Raw genomic sequence first — 16,702 nt, forward strand, 5'->3', positions numbered from 1 at the left:
AAATTTAGTGTTACTCTACACTAAATAAAATCTTGATGTTATTAATCCCTATTGTAAAAATTGCAGACAATTATGGGGTTGGAGTATAGATTGATGAAATTATTGAAGGCCCAGATAATATCTTCACCCATATTTAAAAAAAATACTGACTCAAGGCTTAGTGTTTCCTTTCCCCTATAGCAGAGTACCCTACCATGATTTAGAGAATACATTTGATATTTAACAGAATTAGTACAAAATACATTTATGTAAAAAGATGAAAGGAAGTGTGTTATTCACCAGCTCAGAATGTTGGTTAATTCACAAACTTAACTAAACATAAAACCAAAGGATAATCCCATTACCTAAATGGCATATATTTTTGTCACCAATATTTAGTGGGAACTTGCTATTTGCTAGTGCTGTGTTAGTCAATAGGGATATAAAATGGATAAGATTTACTCCTTGCTTAAGGCAGCTCATACTCAAATGAGACTAGATATATGAGACTAATGCATAAACAGAATTCTAAAATAATAGTTCTCAAACAGGGGCAATTTGGCCCCCAAGTGACTCTGTCCTGTTGTGGCATTTTGGTTATCATGATTGTGGGGGGGGGGATGTTATTGGTACTAGTGTATATAGGCCAGGGATCCTTTAAACATCCTATTACGCATGAGACGGCCCCCCACACAAGGAATTATCCATCTAACAGTGTCAATAGTGCCAAGATTGAGACATCCTGTTATAAACAATATCCTCATACTAATATTAGATATATATACATACAATAATATAAACTAATATATATTAATCTATTATATAGAGACATATATACACACAGAGTATTATTATTGTTATTATTATTGTTATTGTTATTATTATTTTGATGTAAGCATCAAGAAAGTCGTAAGTAATCCAGTCTGGAGGCAAGGGAATTATTAGGGAAGGCATCCTAGAGAAGGTAATGACTGATTTAAATCTTACAAGATGAATAGGAGTTAAATAAATGGAACACTACAGTTTAAGCAAAGGTAAGAACAAGAGAAAATATGTGATACTGTTGGAGCACAAAGTATAAGAAATTTGAGACGCGGTAACACAATTTGATTACTTAAAAAACAACTGCTAACTAACGCATCATCTCTTTTGCAGGCTGTGGGACACGAAGGAACAAAACTACAAGACAGAGTCTCAGGATTGTTGGTGGGACAGAGGTACAAGAGGGTGAATGGCCATGGCAAGCTAGTCTGCAATGGGATGGGATCCATCGCTGTGGAGCAACTTTGATTAATGACATATGGCTTGTGAGTGCTGCTCACTGCTTTAGAACGTAAGTCCTGAACCTTGAGAATGACTAAGGGTAAGCAAAGTGCACTGGGGCTTGGCAGGAAGGAAATACCTCATGAGGGATGAGTTTAATACAAATTAAAGATCATATATATATGAGAGTGGGAAACTCATAAACCTTAGTAAGAGGTTTTATAGTTTAGAAATGGAAATGGTACCAAAGTACATGTAGATAAATTATCCATTGACAACTACACAATAATTTATCAAAGGAAGCAGGAATTTGAGAGTCATCTATCAGAGATGGAGGCTAGGTGGATTGTAGGTTTGACCCTGATAGGGAAATTCCACGTTGTAAGAAAAAATTAAATATGAAGAAATTTGGTAGTAACAAATTATACAACTGAATAGGTCGACTAGTTATATTTCAAGGAATTTCAATTCAGTCTTCCAACCCAGTGCAAAATGCCTACAGTATACAGGATGAGTAATGCTTTGTTAAATTATCGTATAACGTTTTCGATTTTCAGACAAATGTGTGGATAGGCAACATGGTGCACATAGAATACATTCAGTTCTCTCATTCGGTACAGGATATGCTTTCCATATGTCCCCTGGAGTCAACTGATGCCCAGAAATGTCAAAAGGTCCTAGGATCTAGAGTGGGTGACTCAGCATGCTGAGTGGTGTGCATATCCTGAGAAACATGCCAAGGTGGAATTTCCACCTGATCTGACACCTGAGCCTTAGATTGGAAAGAGTTTGTATCTATGCATAGAAACCATCATTTTACAAAGAAAACTTATATTGATACTTTTACACTAAATTATTTAATATAAATAGTTATATTGGTAAAAATGGTAAAGTAGGATTTGTTCCTCATACTTTCTCCTCAGGTATAAGGACCCAGCCAGATGGACTGCTTCCTTTGGAGTAAAAATAGAGCCTCCAAAAATGAAACAAGGCCTCCGGAGGATAATTGTGCATGAAAAATACAAATATCCATCACATGACTATGATATTTCAGTTGCAGAGCTTTCTAGCCCTGTTCCCTACACAAATGCAGTACACAGAATTTGTCTCCCTGATGCATCCCGTGAATTCCACCCTGGTGATGAGATGTTTGTGACAGGATTTGGAGCACTGCAAAATGATGGTGCGCATCTGAGGAGAAAGTCAAATCATAGTAATTTAATTTGGTATTCTAAGGCATTTAAAGAATGGAATGCCATTACGCCAAAATATGTTTGTGGGTTGGTCATATGGACCTGGGCCAAGTCAGGCCCTACTTGTGAACTAAGTCATTTAGAAGACACATAAGTTCCTTCAGGCCTTAGGTTACTATCAAATGCATCACTACCACTATAATAATTGTGCTTGGTAAGGTGTCTGAAAGAGTAAATATATCTGAAATTTTTACTAGGGTATTAACCACATAAGAGATTAGGGATCATTAATACATACACCCAGTTGTGAAGATCAGAGAATCATAAAGCCATCATTCTCCCCTGCTGAGATTATCTTCTAAGCTTAACAATGACAGAGAAATTACTTAAACAACTGGAGGTTCTTTCCTAGGCACCTAACTTCATTTAAAATAGTTAGAAAAGAATTCATTTCCCAAATTTTACTGTATCTGAAAAAATACACATCCTAAGATTCTATGCCACCACCTTATCCAATAATTAATTATAAAAGACTTTCTTCAGGTTTATAGAATATATGTAGATTTATAAATATGAAGTCTATTTTTTTCCTTTAGGAAGCAGTCAAAATCACCTTCGGCAAGTACAGGTGGATCTCATAGACACTAAAACCTGTAATGAACACAAAGCTTACAATAACGCCATAACTCCTAGAATGTTATGTGCTGGCTCCTTGAAAGGAAACAGAGATGCGTGCCAGGTACGTGGTTAGCTACATAACTTTTTCTTCACCTTTTATTTTTAAATAATTACAGCTTTACAGGAAGTTGCAAAGATAGTACAGAGGGGTCTGATCTTCCGTCACCACAGAGGTCTGTCTCCCTTTATAATAACATCTGTTTCCCTCCCCCAACACTTTACCATCACTAACACCTGGCAATCACTAATCTGTTCGCCCTCTATAATTTTGTAATTTTGAGAGTGTTATCTAAGTAGAATCATACAGTAACCTTTTTTTAGAATTCCATTTTGATTTATTTATTAGTGTTTTTGACCAGACTCTCTCTTTGTAAGAAAACTGTGTGGTTCCTCTAAGTTAAATACACATAACTTATCACAGTCCACTGGTGTTGAGATTTTACTAGTTTGAGTGGGGTTTAGAATAGAAAATGTACCTCCCTTTAAGTCTCTTTAACCCTCCCTCACTTATAATATTAAATATTAATAAATACATATATTAAATATTTCCTCTCTATATGCCGAGAGCCACATCAAACAATGTTTCTGCTTCAAGTGCCAAATGTAACTTAGAAAACTCAAGAGGAGAAGGGAAGTCTATTTACTCATAATTTGTTCTTTCTTTCCTTCTGATTTTCTAAGATTCTTTTTATATCATTTCTTTTCTGTTTCAGAAACTTCCTTTAGCCATTCTTTTAGTGTAGATCTGCTAGTGACAAATTCCCTTAGATTTTCTTTGTTTGCAAAATTCTATATTTCCTATTCATTTCTAAATCATAATTTTGCCAGATATAGAATTTAGGATTGACAGTTTGTTTGTTTGGTTTTTTTCCCCCAGCACTTAAATCATGGCCTCTGTGATCTCTGATGAGGAATCTGCTGTTATTAGAATTGTTTTTCCCTAAAAGATGAGGTGTCATTTCTCTCTTGCTGTGTTCAAGGTTTTTTCTTTGTCTTTAGTTTTCAGAAGTTTGATTATGTATCTTGTCATGGATTTCTCTGGGTTATACTGCTTAGGGCTTGCTCAGCTTTTTAATCTGCAGGTTTATGTCCTTTGACAAATTTGGGAAATTTTCAGCCATTATTTCTTTGAAAACTTTTTCAGCCTTACTTTCTTTTTTGTCTCTTTCTGGAACTCTAATAACAGGTACATTAGCTCTTCCATTATGGTCTCAGAGATCTCTAAGCTTCTGTTCTTTTTTTTCCACTCCTCTTTCTCTCTGTTCAAATTGAGTAATTTCTATCATCTGTCTTCAAGTTCATTGATTTTTTTCTTCCGTCATCCCCATTCTTCTGTTAGGCACTTCTAGTGAGGTTTTTTTGTTGTTGTTGTTGATTATTGTATTTTTCAGTTCTGAGATTTCCATTTGATCCTCTATGTATGCTATTTCTTTACTGAAACTTCTAAATTTTTTCATTTATTTCAAGCATGGTGGTAATTGCTCATTAAGACATTTTTGTGATGGCTGCTTTAAAATCTTTGTCAGATAACTCCAACATCTGTGTCATCTCAGTGTCAGTGTCTATTGATTGCCTTTTCTCACTCAAGTCAAAATTTTCCTGGTTCTTGGTATTGAGTGATTTTCAGATGTATCCTGGACATTTTGGGTATTATGTTATGAGTCTCTGTGTCTTCTGTTTTAACAGGGCTCCTCTGACATGACACCAGAGGGGGTAGGGAAGTGCTATCCTATTCCCCACTCATTGTCCTCTGACACCAGGGTGGTGAATAGTGCTTTGTTACGGCTGGATGGAGGTGGACTTTCAGGCTCCTCACTAGGCGTGGGATTTTTTGGTTGTTGTTGTTGGTTTTTTTTAAAGGTTAGAGAAACTTAATAAATTTAATTTTCTTTAAATATTTTCTTTTCCCCATCCTCACCAACTTGTTGGATGAACAGAAAAACCCCCACCCCTTCCATTTGGGGGATTCCACATGTAAAGCCTGAGACAGTGAGGATGAAGTATCAATATAAAAATAACACTCTGGATGGGGGCATCTTGTTACTGCTCCCCTTGTGGTCTCCACTGACCTCATGGGGTAGTGGCCTCATCACTGCTTGGCTCTCCACTAGGTCTCTTCTGACATCACCCTAGTGGGAGAGAAAATTATGCCTCCTTACCATTGGGCGGTAGTCCATGCTCCCCAGCTGGTCACCACAGAGGAGGCAGAGGAGGGCTTCATCATCACCTGGAAGGGATGAAAGAGTGGCTCCCCACTCAGCCTTCTCTGACATAAGTCTGATGGGGGATTGGGCCTCATTAGATCCTGGTAAGGCTGGAAGTCTAGGCTCCCCAACTGGCCCTTGCTTATGGGGGTTGGAATGGGGCCACAGTGTTTTCTGTGATAGGCTGGAGTGTTTACTCATCACGCAGCTTCAACATTATCAACTCATGGTCGATCTTATTTCATTCCTATATATTTTAACCCCCCAACCTTCTTCTCCCCACCCTAAACTCTAGATCTATTTTGAAATAAATCACAGATGTATATGATTTCACTTGAAAATATGTCACCTATTCTACAGTGCCATTTTGATAATAGTATTAGATGTGAATGTCTCGTAAATTTGGGGAATTAAAGAGGAGGAGCCAAGTTTAGCCTTGTGATTATGATATCCTGCTTTTCTATTTCAGGGGGGACCTGACACTCATTTTTCCCCCTCTTTTATGTCTACTCTCCACAATTTTTGCCACTTTACTGTCTCCATATATTTTAATATCTCAAAAATCATTAATAACTTTATATGCAAAAACCTTTACTTGGGTCTCCTACTCCTTCCCATCTCAGTGGCATGTGGCTACCTCCTCTTCAAATATGATCTTTCTTTGGGTTCCATGATCCTGAAATATGGTGATTTTCCCCTCCCTCCTTCTCCAACAACTCATTCCTGGTTCCTTATTTTGGTTTCTCTTTCTCTTCCTCTTCCTCTCTCCCTCTCTCTAAGCCTGGCTGTTCCTCAACACTCATTTTTTTTCCTCTCTATATACTCACTCAAAGAAATTATCTTTTCTTTAAGTCAGCTGTCACTTTAATGACTTCCAAACCTACATCTCCAAAATTAACCTCTTGCCCAAATTCAGTCTCACATTTTCATGTACTACAAAACCGTTTCCATTTATATGTTTTAAGTTGTTAGTATAAGACTAAAATTTATGTACTTGCCATTTTAAACTCAACAGGCATCACGAAATGTTACCTGTTTTTTCATTTCAAGTTTCTCATTTATGTGGTTGGCTTTCATTATTCTTGGAATCTTCTTTTACTCTTAAATCTCCTTCACATGTAATCAATTAAGTCATAGAATATTTTTCCTCTATACTATTTCTTCCAAATTTATCTCTTTGTCTTTATTCTTTCTGTTAAAACCCTACTCTATTCCTTCATTACTTCATATCTTGATCACTAACATTGGTTTCTAGTTTGGCTTCTTCTAGTTTTAAAAGTTTCTGTTGTGATATATATATATATATATTCTTTTTTAAAAAAATTTTTATTGGAGTATAGTTGATTTACAATGTTGTGTTAGTTTCTGCTGTACAGCATAGTGAATCAGTTATATCAGTTATACATACACATATTCTTTTATTTTTTCTTTGGCTATTTTGGGTCTTCGTTGCTGCAAGAGGGCTTTCTCTAGCTGCAGCGAGCGGGGGCTACTCTTCGTTGTGGTTCTCGAGCTTCTCATTGCAGTGGCTTCTCTTGTTGCGGAGCTCGGGCTCTAGGCGCGCAGGCTCAGTAGTTGTGGCTCGCGGGTCCTAGAGCGCAGGCTCAGTAGTTGTGGCGCATGGGCTTAGTTGCTCCGCCGCATGTGGGACCTTCCCGGGCCAGGGATGGAACCTGTGTCCCCTGCATTGCCAGGCAGATTCTTAACCACTGCACCACCAGGGAAGTCCCATACACATATTCTTGAATAAACTTCCTGTTATGTTTCTCACTAAACCCACTCACTAAAAATAACTGAATTTATGGTAAAAATAGGGTTAGATACAGACCAACAGACCCCTCAAAGGCTATGCAACTTTGTAACCAGAGAATTAACAACATCGACAACAACAAAAATAATTGTACCTTGAAAAATAACTTAGACAATGTAGGTAGACAGAATGCCCAGGGTGGCTGGTGGCTGACTTAAGGGAAGTTAAAAATGCACAGAAACAACAGAGTAGAAATACTGACTTGTTGAGGCTGAGATAATGCACGTGGGAGTATAGCTCTGGGCAGAGGAGGAACTCCAACCTGCCAGGACCCAAGAATTAAGCAAGCCTGGGCTGTGCCACTCTGGGCGGGGAGAGGGGTTCCTCAGCACAGACACTCTTAACATTTTCTTAAAATAGAGCCTCAAAGGCTTCCGCCTGTGCAATAGTCGAGCTGAGGCCTTTTCTTCTGATGGTTGCAATTCTACTCCCATTATCCTGGCTCCCCTGCCTAAGACAAAAACACATATAAGCCATGAAAACTTCCACCTTATCCTGATATAACTTCCCTATTCACCAATCACATGTGAGCTAATTAATGTTAACAGAACCCACTATATCTTTCTCTATTTGATACTTGCTGGCATTACCTTAGTTTTCAGCTTGTAATGCTGTTAGACTCACTGCTGTCTTTTTTTCCTTAATTACTTTATTCTCAGACTCATTCACTCTTGTCTCTTAAACAAATTTAAGCTTTGTTGTCTCTGGCAATCTTCTATTTCTTTTTCCTAATCTGCTATGTCTTCACATATACCTGGGTTTCAATTATCAAAGTGATTTGTTTTCAAATAGCTTCATATAGTACATTTTATTTCTATAAGCAGATTGTACACTGCTTGAGAGGAGGGCTCATGTGTTTATACTCTTTTTACATCTCCTACCACATATGAGAGTATAAGTAAATACTTATTGGTTAACTGATTTAAAAATTACAAACACATCATTTTTAATTGAGTTATTATTAGTATTAGTTAATATTTTTATGTGGACAAAAGAAAATTCACAAGGAAGTTAGTATAATGTAAGGGGAAAAAAAGCATAGGCTTCTGAGTTAGATCACTCTGGATATTGAATAGCATGTGATATCAGGAAAATTGCTTAACTTCTGTTGGCTTCAGTTTCTTCACTGCTAAAATGGAGAAAATGAAACCTAACTCCATGTTTTGTTGCCAGAATTACATGGGTTAATGAAATAATATATTAATTAATAGTTTCATATAGTGCTGAACACTTAGTGGGTGGTCAGCAACTAGAGACCCCAGGATTTTTCGGGAAGATCAGTCAGCACCTTGTTTTTATGACCTGTATAAAGAAACAGCCCACTGGCTGTTTTTCACAAGGCACAAACAATTGGAATTTGTGGTTATATATAATATTTACTAAGTTCTGTTTTGTGCCAGGCTCTGTGCTGAGCACATTGCATACGCTGTCTTGCATAATCTTCAAAATTATCATTGAAGATAGGTATTATTAGGAGCATTAAAAATAAGCAAATTAAAGGTCTTAGCCAGCTTGGAAGGGCCAGACTTGAGATTTAAACCCAGGTGTCTGACCCTATTGTCCATACTCTTTATCAGTAATAAATTCTTCACCCTTCTTTTGGGAGCTGTGTCAAACTGATAAAGAGTATAGGCAGTTATTTTGTCAGAAGTATCAGACTAGTACTGTCCTGCCAAGAGATGGAGTCTTTAATCTCTGTGTACTGAACCCTGAGTCTAAGCTGTTCTCCAGGTAGGGGAGCGCCTCCTTTATGTGAATTACTGGCATAGATAAAAAGCATTGCTTCTCATTTGAGCACACTGAAGATTTTTGAAAACCGCCCCTTTCATTAAACTCATGTTAGAAAAATAGCACATTTCTCTGTGATAAACTGAAATACTAATTACCAATCTCTCCCTTCTCCTTTAGGGTGACTCCGGAGGACCACTGGTTAGTCCAGATGCTAGAGATATCTGGTACCTCGCTGGAATAGTGAGCTGGGGAGACGAATGTGGGCATCCCAATAAACCCGGTGTTTATGCTAGAGTGACTGCCTTCCGGGACTGGATCGCTTCCAAAACTGGTGTCTGAGAGAGTACAACCTAGAAGAATGGAACACATTTTTGTGTAGAGGCCGTTCTTAGAGATATAGAATTGCAGAAGGAGTCATGCAGATCACCTGGATGTGACCGATCGAACTAAACTACCTGCTATTTCCTTCCTACCTCTGCTTCACATAGCATCCTGCTTCTGCCAGATGGATTCTGTCTCAACTTGCAGTCACTTGTTTTCTAGGAGTTTTCTGTCATCAAATTTTGGCTTGTTGACATAAATTTCTCATGCATACATACAGTTTGAAGTGATCCCTTCCTTCATTTTCCCAGCTTCTCTCATCTCAGTAAATTTCCACTTTCAAGGTGCAGGACAAAGAGTAAAAGGAAGTATGAAAAGGAAAGAACTACATTTTTACGTACAGAAAAGTATTAGGTGTTTTTTTTTCTTTATGGAATGAAGAAAATGATCTTAATCATTATGAAAGCTCAAGCAAACAGACAGCGGCATACCAAACACTTCATGACGGCAAAAGAATGGGAACTAAAGTTAAGGAAACAAAGAGAAGCCAAGATACAACTTTATTTTCATTTCCAGCCAACAACAGAGATAAATGTGGGGAAGATTCTGTTTTCTTGTTGCCTATAATAATTATACAAACTCTATATAATGTACTTATTCTAAGTTAAAGCAAATAATATTTATTTAACATTGCACTACTGAGAATGTCAATATATAATAATAAAAAATAAATATCATCAATTTGCTTGATATTATAATATAATAATCCATGAGAAAGGGGAAGATGGGGAAAATGTCACCAATCAATTTATTGCAAATTCTTTTAAAGTCTGAGGCTAGAATGAAAATTCACTTAAGAACAACCAGCATACCTTATGTGGTAAGATTTTTGTATGGTTGGATAGGAGGAAATAAAAACAGAATCAGTGCAAACTACTGAATGAAATGGAATTATCACCAAGTGCTTGTGTATTTGTATTTAAAGCTTTTCCAAACTGCAAGGCCTTGAAGGGGAATAAGGTCCAGGTGTTAGTGTGTAGCCGTAGTTGTGCAAATGAAGCTAGAGGTCAGACCTCTATTTTGAAATGACTGCAGATTCCCCTTCCTACCACTCCCTCCCCCTCCTCCACATTTCCATTCTGTGCTTGGACCATGGGCCTCTTAGACTCTTCTGGGCTCAGAGGGAAGACATCATCACGAAAGCTGCCTCCTGCTACCTCTAGCATGACACTGCATTGCTCACTGCCTAGATATAAAGTTGATGAGAAAAAGCCTAATATCAACCACCTTCATAATTTCAGCTTTGGTAAATTATCACTGAGTTGTTAGATACACAACATTCAAGTGATCTAGGCACTATGAAGTTAGGATGGGTGCCATGGCGTATGGGCCTGTTGGTGGTGAGATTTCACGGAATCTTTCCATTACCCTTTCCTCATTGTGTATAGCTACTCATGTGAGTTCTGTATTGTACCGTAACCACTTTGAAAAAAAAATTAGTAGAAAAAAATTGACTTTTACCAACCTAAATAACACTGGTATATGAACAGATAAAATTTAGGGACTTGGCTAAAATAAGGTAGGAAATCTGATATAAATTGACAGCGTTAAATATTTTGCAAAAACATATTTCATTTAATGAACTCTTTTGAAAAAAATTGAGGAAAATGTTGAATTTTAAACAAAGATTTAAGTACATTTCAAACTTAATTTCTCTCAGTGTTCTGTAAATTGGTTCCCCTTGTTTGAGTATGTTTGGCAGTTGGGCCTCTAGGTAGCACCCAGGTAGATACAGGGAAGCAAGCCCTTGGGATGTTCAAGTAATAATGAAAACTGTAGTAAAACCGAAAGAATACAATTCAACTTTGCGAAGGCATTTAAAAATGAATCCATATGAATTGACACCATGAGTAGTATTTTCCAGATTTCTGGACGTGACTTTCCAAATTAAAATAAATTTTATAATGTGATAATGAGGACTTTCTTTGGCAAACAAACTTGAAGAGATTTAAATTAAGGAGAAATTTTAGAAGTTTAATTTCACAATGGCATCATATTTCTCAGAGAAATATCTTTGATATTTTCTTTTACAAAAGATTTGAGAAATAGAGGTTAGGCCACAGTGAAAATATGAGCAATAGTTCAAATTTTATGTGCACAGAGAAATAGATAATACAGTATCGTATTTTTAAAATAACTTTCTTTGAAAGATAACTTATAAAGGGTTTCAGCATTCTTGGACATGTCTGCTTTAACCATCTCGTTGGAAAAAGTTAAGAAGTCATGACTGAAATAATATTTATTAACTGTGCAAGAGGGCAGGCCATTTCTCAGCTACATCTTTTATTTCTCTTCCCACAGTACCTAATAAAATGCTCTGTATATAATAGTCTTTCAATAAGTGTTGTTGAACTGACCTTTTATTTTTGTATTATGCAGAAAATATAGCTTTGTTATTATTTACACATTGATTTAACATATTTTTGACCGGAGACATATTACGGCCACAAGCGTTAGTTTCTGCAAAAATCCCCCAGTTAATAATGTGTTAAGTAATCGCAGATTTTACATTGTGTGACTTAAGCCAGTTATTTTAAACACACTAAGCCTCAATATACTCACTTATAAAACAGGGATAATAATATTTACCTCAAACACTGTTGTAGAGATTAAAATGAGATATTTTAAAGTGCTTAGCAAAGTTCTTGGAACATAGTAGGTGCTCAAGAAACGGTGCTATTATAACTGTTGCTGTAACTACAGTCTTATTTTATAAGATTGCTACTCGATCACAATAGCTTGAATAAGTATTTTCAAAATGAAGAGATGAGTAGGTCAACAGAATGCGCTGACTTCTTGTTTAATTCTAATTCTACAAAAGAAGTTTTATTGGGATCATCCCAAAAGAGATTGTCAAGTTGTTCTCTGTTATTCTAAGTTTTCATTTCAACTTTTAAAAATGATAAACCTTATTAACCATAGAGTTACTGGATTACATGAAGATCTACAGTCTAGTTCAAATGATACCTCCTCCATGAAGCCTTCCTTGACTCCCTCAAGTGGAGATAACGTTCTTTTTTCTGAAATTTCTTACCACTTAAAAACAACATTTTATTTTCAGATAATCATAGACTCACACAGAGTTGTAAAATGTAATACAGAGAGATCATGTGTATCCTTTATCCAGTTTCTGGCAAAGGTAACATCTTGCTTAGCTATAGTACAATATCACAACCAGGAAGTTGACATTGAGACAATCTATTGACCTTTTGACATTTTATGTTTTTAAAACAAGCAGTTATTTGCATGTGTGTGTGTATTTAGTTCCATTTAGCTTTATCTCATGTATGGATTTGTGGGCCACCACCACAGTCAAAATGCAGAATAGTTTGATCACAAGGACACCTCATGCTACCCACGGCCATCTGGCTCCATCCCTACCCCTGTTCCCAGTCTTTAACCCCTGGCAAACATTAATCTGTTCTCCATCTGTATAATTTTGTCATTCCAAGAATGGTATATAAATGGAATCATACGATATGTAAACTTTGGAGGTTGGCTTCTTCACTCAGCATAATTCCCTTGAGATCAATCCAAGTTGTGCATGTCACACACACACAATAATTCATTCTTATTTTATTGATGTGTAGTATTCCACAGTATGGAAGCACTGCAGTTTGTTTAACCATTCATACATTGAAGGGCATTCAAGTTGTTTATAGTTTTTGGCTACTATGAATAAAGCTACTATAACACTTGTATGTGGGTGTGTAGGTTTTTTTGTGAACCTAAGTTTTCATTGTATCTTCCCATTTTTTTCTCAATCTTGTATAAAGTACTATGCAAACACATATCAATTGTCAACCCTAACCTCCTTTGGTGTACAAATTTTACATTTACCACTGTTCCTGGTGCATCATCCTATGTACTTACACACTTAGAAACTTCGCAGGACCAATTATATGTTCAAATACAATAAGACTATATCTTAATAATAGTGTTATTATCTTAATATCTTTTCATGTAAACATAGGGAATTTAATAATTAAATTCTGTGACGTTCAAGAAATTCACAAAACATTTTCAAAGAAACAACTTTTAGCAGAAAGCCAGTGCAGCAATGATGTTTTTTAACTCTAGAATATTTCTCTTGTTAGTTCTAGCACTTCTGGTGGTGTAAATTAACAAACACTACTGATGTTCAGGTTTCTTCCTGCAAAATGAAGCAGCCATACCATGGATTGGGTGACTTTAATAAACAACAGAAATGTGTTTCTTGCAGTTCTGGAGGTTGGGAAGCCCAAGATCAAGGTGCCAGTTATAAGATAAATAAATACTAGAGATCTAATGTACAATATTATTAATATAATTAACACTAAAAAGTAATTTTATATTTAAAAATAAATATGAGGACAGTAAGAAATAAATTGCACTCAGGGTGCCATTAAAAATGGATTTTTTTGACCTAAACAGACGTTTCTCCAAAGAAGACATACAGATGGCTAAGAGGCACATGAAAAGATGCTCAACATCACTAATTATTAGAGAAATGCAAATGAAAACTACAATGAGATACCACTTCACACCAGTCAGAATGGCCATCATCAAAAAGTTTACAAACAATAAATGCTGGAGAGGGTGTGGAGAAAAGGGAACCCTCTTACACTGTTGTGGGAATGTAAATTGGTAGAGCTACTATGGAGAACAGTAGGGAGGTTAATTAAAAAACTAAAAATAGAGCTACCATATGATCTAACAATCCCACTCCTGGGCATATATCCAGAGAAAACTATGGTTCAAAAGGATACATACACTCCAGTGTTCATTGCAGTGCTGTTTACAATAGCCAAGACATGGAAGCAACCTAAATGTCCATTGACAGATGAATGGATAAAGAAGATGTGGGACATATACACAATGGAATATTACTAACCCATTAAAAATAATGAAATAATGTCATTTGCAGCAATATGGATGGACCTGGAGATTATCATACTAAGTGAAGTAAGTCAGACAGAGAAAGACAAATATTATATGATATTGCTTGTATGTGGAATAAAACAAAATGATACAAATGAACTTATTTACAAAACAGAAGCAAACTCACAGACTTAGAAAACAAACTTATGGTGACCAAAAGGGAAAGGTGGGGAGGAGGGATAAATTGGGAGTTTTGGATTGTGTGAATACACACTACTATATTTAAGATAGTTAACAATCAAGGACCTACTGTATAGCACAGGGAACTCAGTATTCTGTAATAACCTAAATGGGAAAAGAATTTGAAAAAGAATAGATAGATGTATATGTATAACTGAATCACTTTGTTGTATGCCTGAAACTAACAAAACATTGTAAATCAACTGTCCAATATAAAATAAAAATTTTTTAAAAATGGACTTTTATCGGTCCACTCTGCGGCGGGCCCAGTGAGGCCCCCCGGAATTCAGGGCAGCCGGGAACTCGGCCTCCGCCCTCGCGGCCCTCTCGCTGGGGAGACCCAGGCTGGCAACGCCGGGCCCTACCCTGGAAGGGCTCAGAGCCCGGCGCCTGGACTGGGGACTTGCTGCACTTTGGCATAAATTGCAATCGATTAGGGATCGTTTCTCAGACTCAAGTTAGAAGTGAGAGTTCAGATAAGTGAGGCTGCCACTGCTGCTTTGAACACCTCAGAAGGGGAGAATGCATTTATCAGGAGTGAAAAAGAAGGGCTTGCTAGGAGCCAAAGAAAATAATAAAAAGTCCAGCACTAGGGCTCCTTCTCCTACCAAACGCAAAGACCGCTCTGACGAGAAGTCCAAGGATCGCTCTAAAGATAAGGGGGCCACTAAGAAGTCAAGCGAGAAGGATCTTGGCAGGGATAAAACGCGAAAGAGGCGCAGCGCTTCCAGTGGTAGCAGCAGCACCAGGTCTCGGTCCAGCTCGACCTCCAGCTCGGGCTCCAGCACCAGCACGGGCTCCAGCAGCGGCTCCAGCTCATCTTCAGCATCGAGCCGCTCAGGAAGTTCCAGCAGATCCTGCAGCTCCAGCTCCGGCAGCTCCCCTGGCCCTCCGAGTCCTTCTCGGCGCAGGCAGGACAGCAGGCGGCATTCCCGCTCCAAATCCAAACCACCCAAAAGAGGTGAAAAGGAAAGGAAAAGGCGGAGCCCTTCCCCTAAACCCACCAAAGTGCACATTGGAAGGCTCACCAGGAATGTGACCAAGGATCATATCATGGAGATATTCTCCACCTATGGGAAAATTAAAATGATTGACGTGCCTGTAGAAAGGATGCACCCGCATCTGTCTAAAGGCTACACATATGTGGAGTTTGAGAATCCAGGTGAGGCCGAGAAGGCGCCGAAGCACATGGACGGAGGACACATGGATGGCCAGGAGATCACTGCCACTGCTGTGCTGGCCCCCTGGCCTCGGCCACCACCACCCCACCCCCTGGCGATTCAGCCCTCCCAGGAGAATGCTGCCACTGCCTCCCATGTGGCGCAGGTCACCCCCACGGATGAGGAGAAGGTCGCGTTCCCCTCGGCGCAGGTCCCCCGGCTGCCGCAGCCACAGGAGCCGCTCCAGTTCCAACTCCTCCCGATAAGCAGGGCCACCGAAGCTCTGCACTGTGACTTGCATCCCATCCAACTCACTTTTGTCACTTTTCCAGCCGAAGGAGGATCTGTAGGAAAGAAATCCCTCACTCAGGGGCAGGCTTCGAAGGTGAAGGTAGTAACTGCCACATTTCCCCTGGTGGCAGAGTTCAGGCTGCAGGAGTGTTGTTGCTTTGGGGTCGTGCTTATAAAGATGCCCTCCAGTTTTCTGACTGGAAGGCTTCCACATTTCTAGCTCCTGAGAGTCAGTTTAGTGGCAAAGCCAGCAGGGATGAGCCAGGGGCTTCAGAAGGTGGTACAGCCCCAGCCTGGGAGCATGTTTTCCCATTCCACAGATGACCTGGGGCTGATCTGGTGGCCTGCTCGTGCCCTAACCTGTTGGCCTGCAGGGTCCCACAGGAAAGGGTGTGCTCTTATGCAATTGCCGTTCCTGTGAGCCTGGCCCTGCTCCCTTGCTTGAGTCCTCTTCTAACCTCTAGTGCCAAATACCCAAAATGGTTCTTTTCATGTGTACTCATGTGCACACACACACACACACACACACACCCAAGTCTCCCTTTCTCTCTGAAACTGGTAAGCTGAGAGTCACCTCTGTCGGATCATCACAGAAGCCCCCCATTGTGTTGGTATTCATGGTGGTCGTGGAGGTTACCTTGGCAATGTGTACACTGCTTTTTTGGCTTTTATTGTACAGTCAGTATTATACATTTTCTGTTTTGAGTTTTGTAACTTTGTATGTAACATTTTAGGTAATATTGTGTTTTGTACTTTGTTGTGTAGAGGAGAGAATTGTGTTGAATAAACCTAGGATAAGAGTGCAAAAAAAAAAAGAGGATTTTTTTGCCCACAGAGATATATGCAGGTAGAACTCTAGATGGTGCTACTAATTTGCAAATCAGACTTTCAGCCAGGAAAGAGGACCTGCAG

At 38.5% G+C, this 16,702-nt stretch overlaps 1 protein-coding gene and 1 pseudogene across 4 annotated transcripts in view; both read left to right on the plus strand.

The window, feature by feature from the left end:
• TMPRSS11E (transmembrane serine protease 11E) overlaps positions 1–9,210 on the plus strand; it is a 51,978-nt gene extending 42,768 nt beyond the window's left edge. For 2 of the 3 annotated variants that reach the window (XM_082390257.1, XM_082390256.1), the window contains exons 7-10: positions 1,135–1,312; positions 2,166–2,455; positions 3,032–3,174; positions 9,036–9,210. In XM_082390257.1, coding sequence (XP_082246383.1) covers positions 1,135–1,312; positions 2,166–2,455; positions 3,032–3,174; positions 9,036–9,197 — 773 coding nt within the window. In that variant the 3' untranslated portion in view covers positions 9,198–9,210. The remainder of the gene's footprint in view (positions 1–1,134; positions 1,313–2,165; positions 2,456–3,031; positions 3,175–9,035) is intronic. The other variant, XM_082390258.1, reaches the window with a different exon arrangement.
• Positions 9,211–14,857: 5,647 nt separating this feature from the next.
• On the plus strand, positions 14,858–15,857 carry LOC309627899 (RNA-binding protein with serine-rich domain 1 pseudogene; annotated as a pseudogene). The gene has a single exon. The product of its transcript is annotated as an RNA-binding protein with serine-rich domain 1 pseudogene (transcript).
• Positions 15,858–16,702: the final 845 nt, after the last annotated feature.

This window comes from Balaenoptera borealis, assembly GCF_965194805.1.
Source record: "Balaenoptera borealis genome assembly, chromosome: 4".
Taxonomy (NCBI): Eukaryota; Metazoa; Chordata; class Mammalia; order Artiodactyla; family Balaenopteridae; genus Balaenoptera; species Balaenoptera borealis.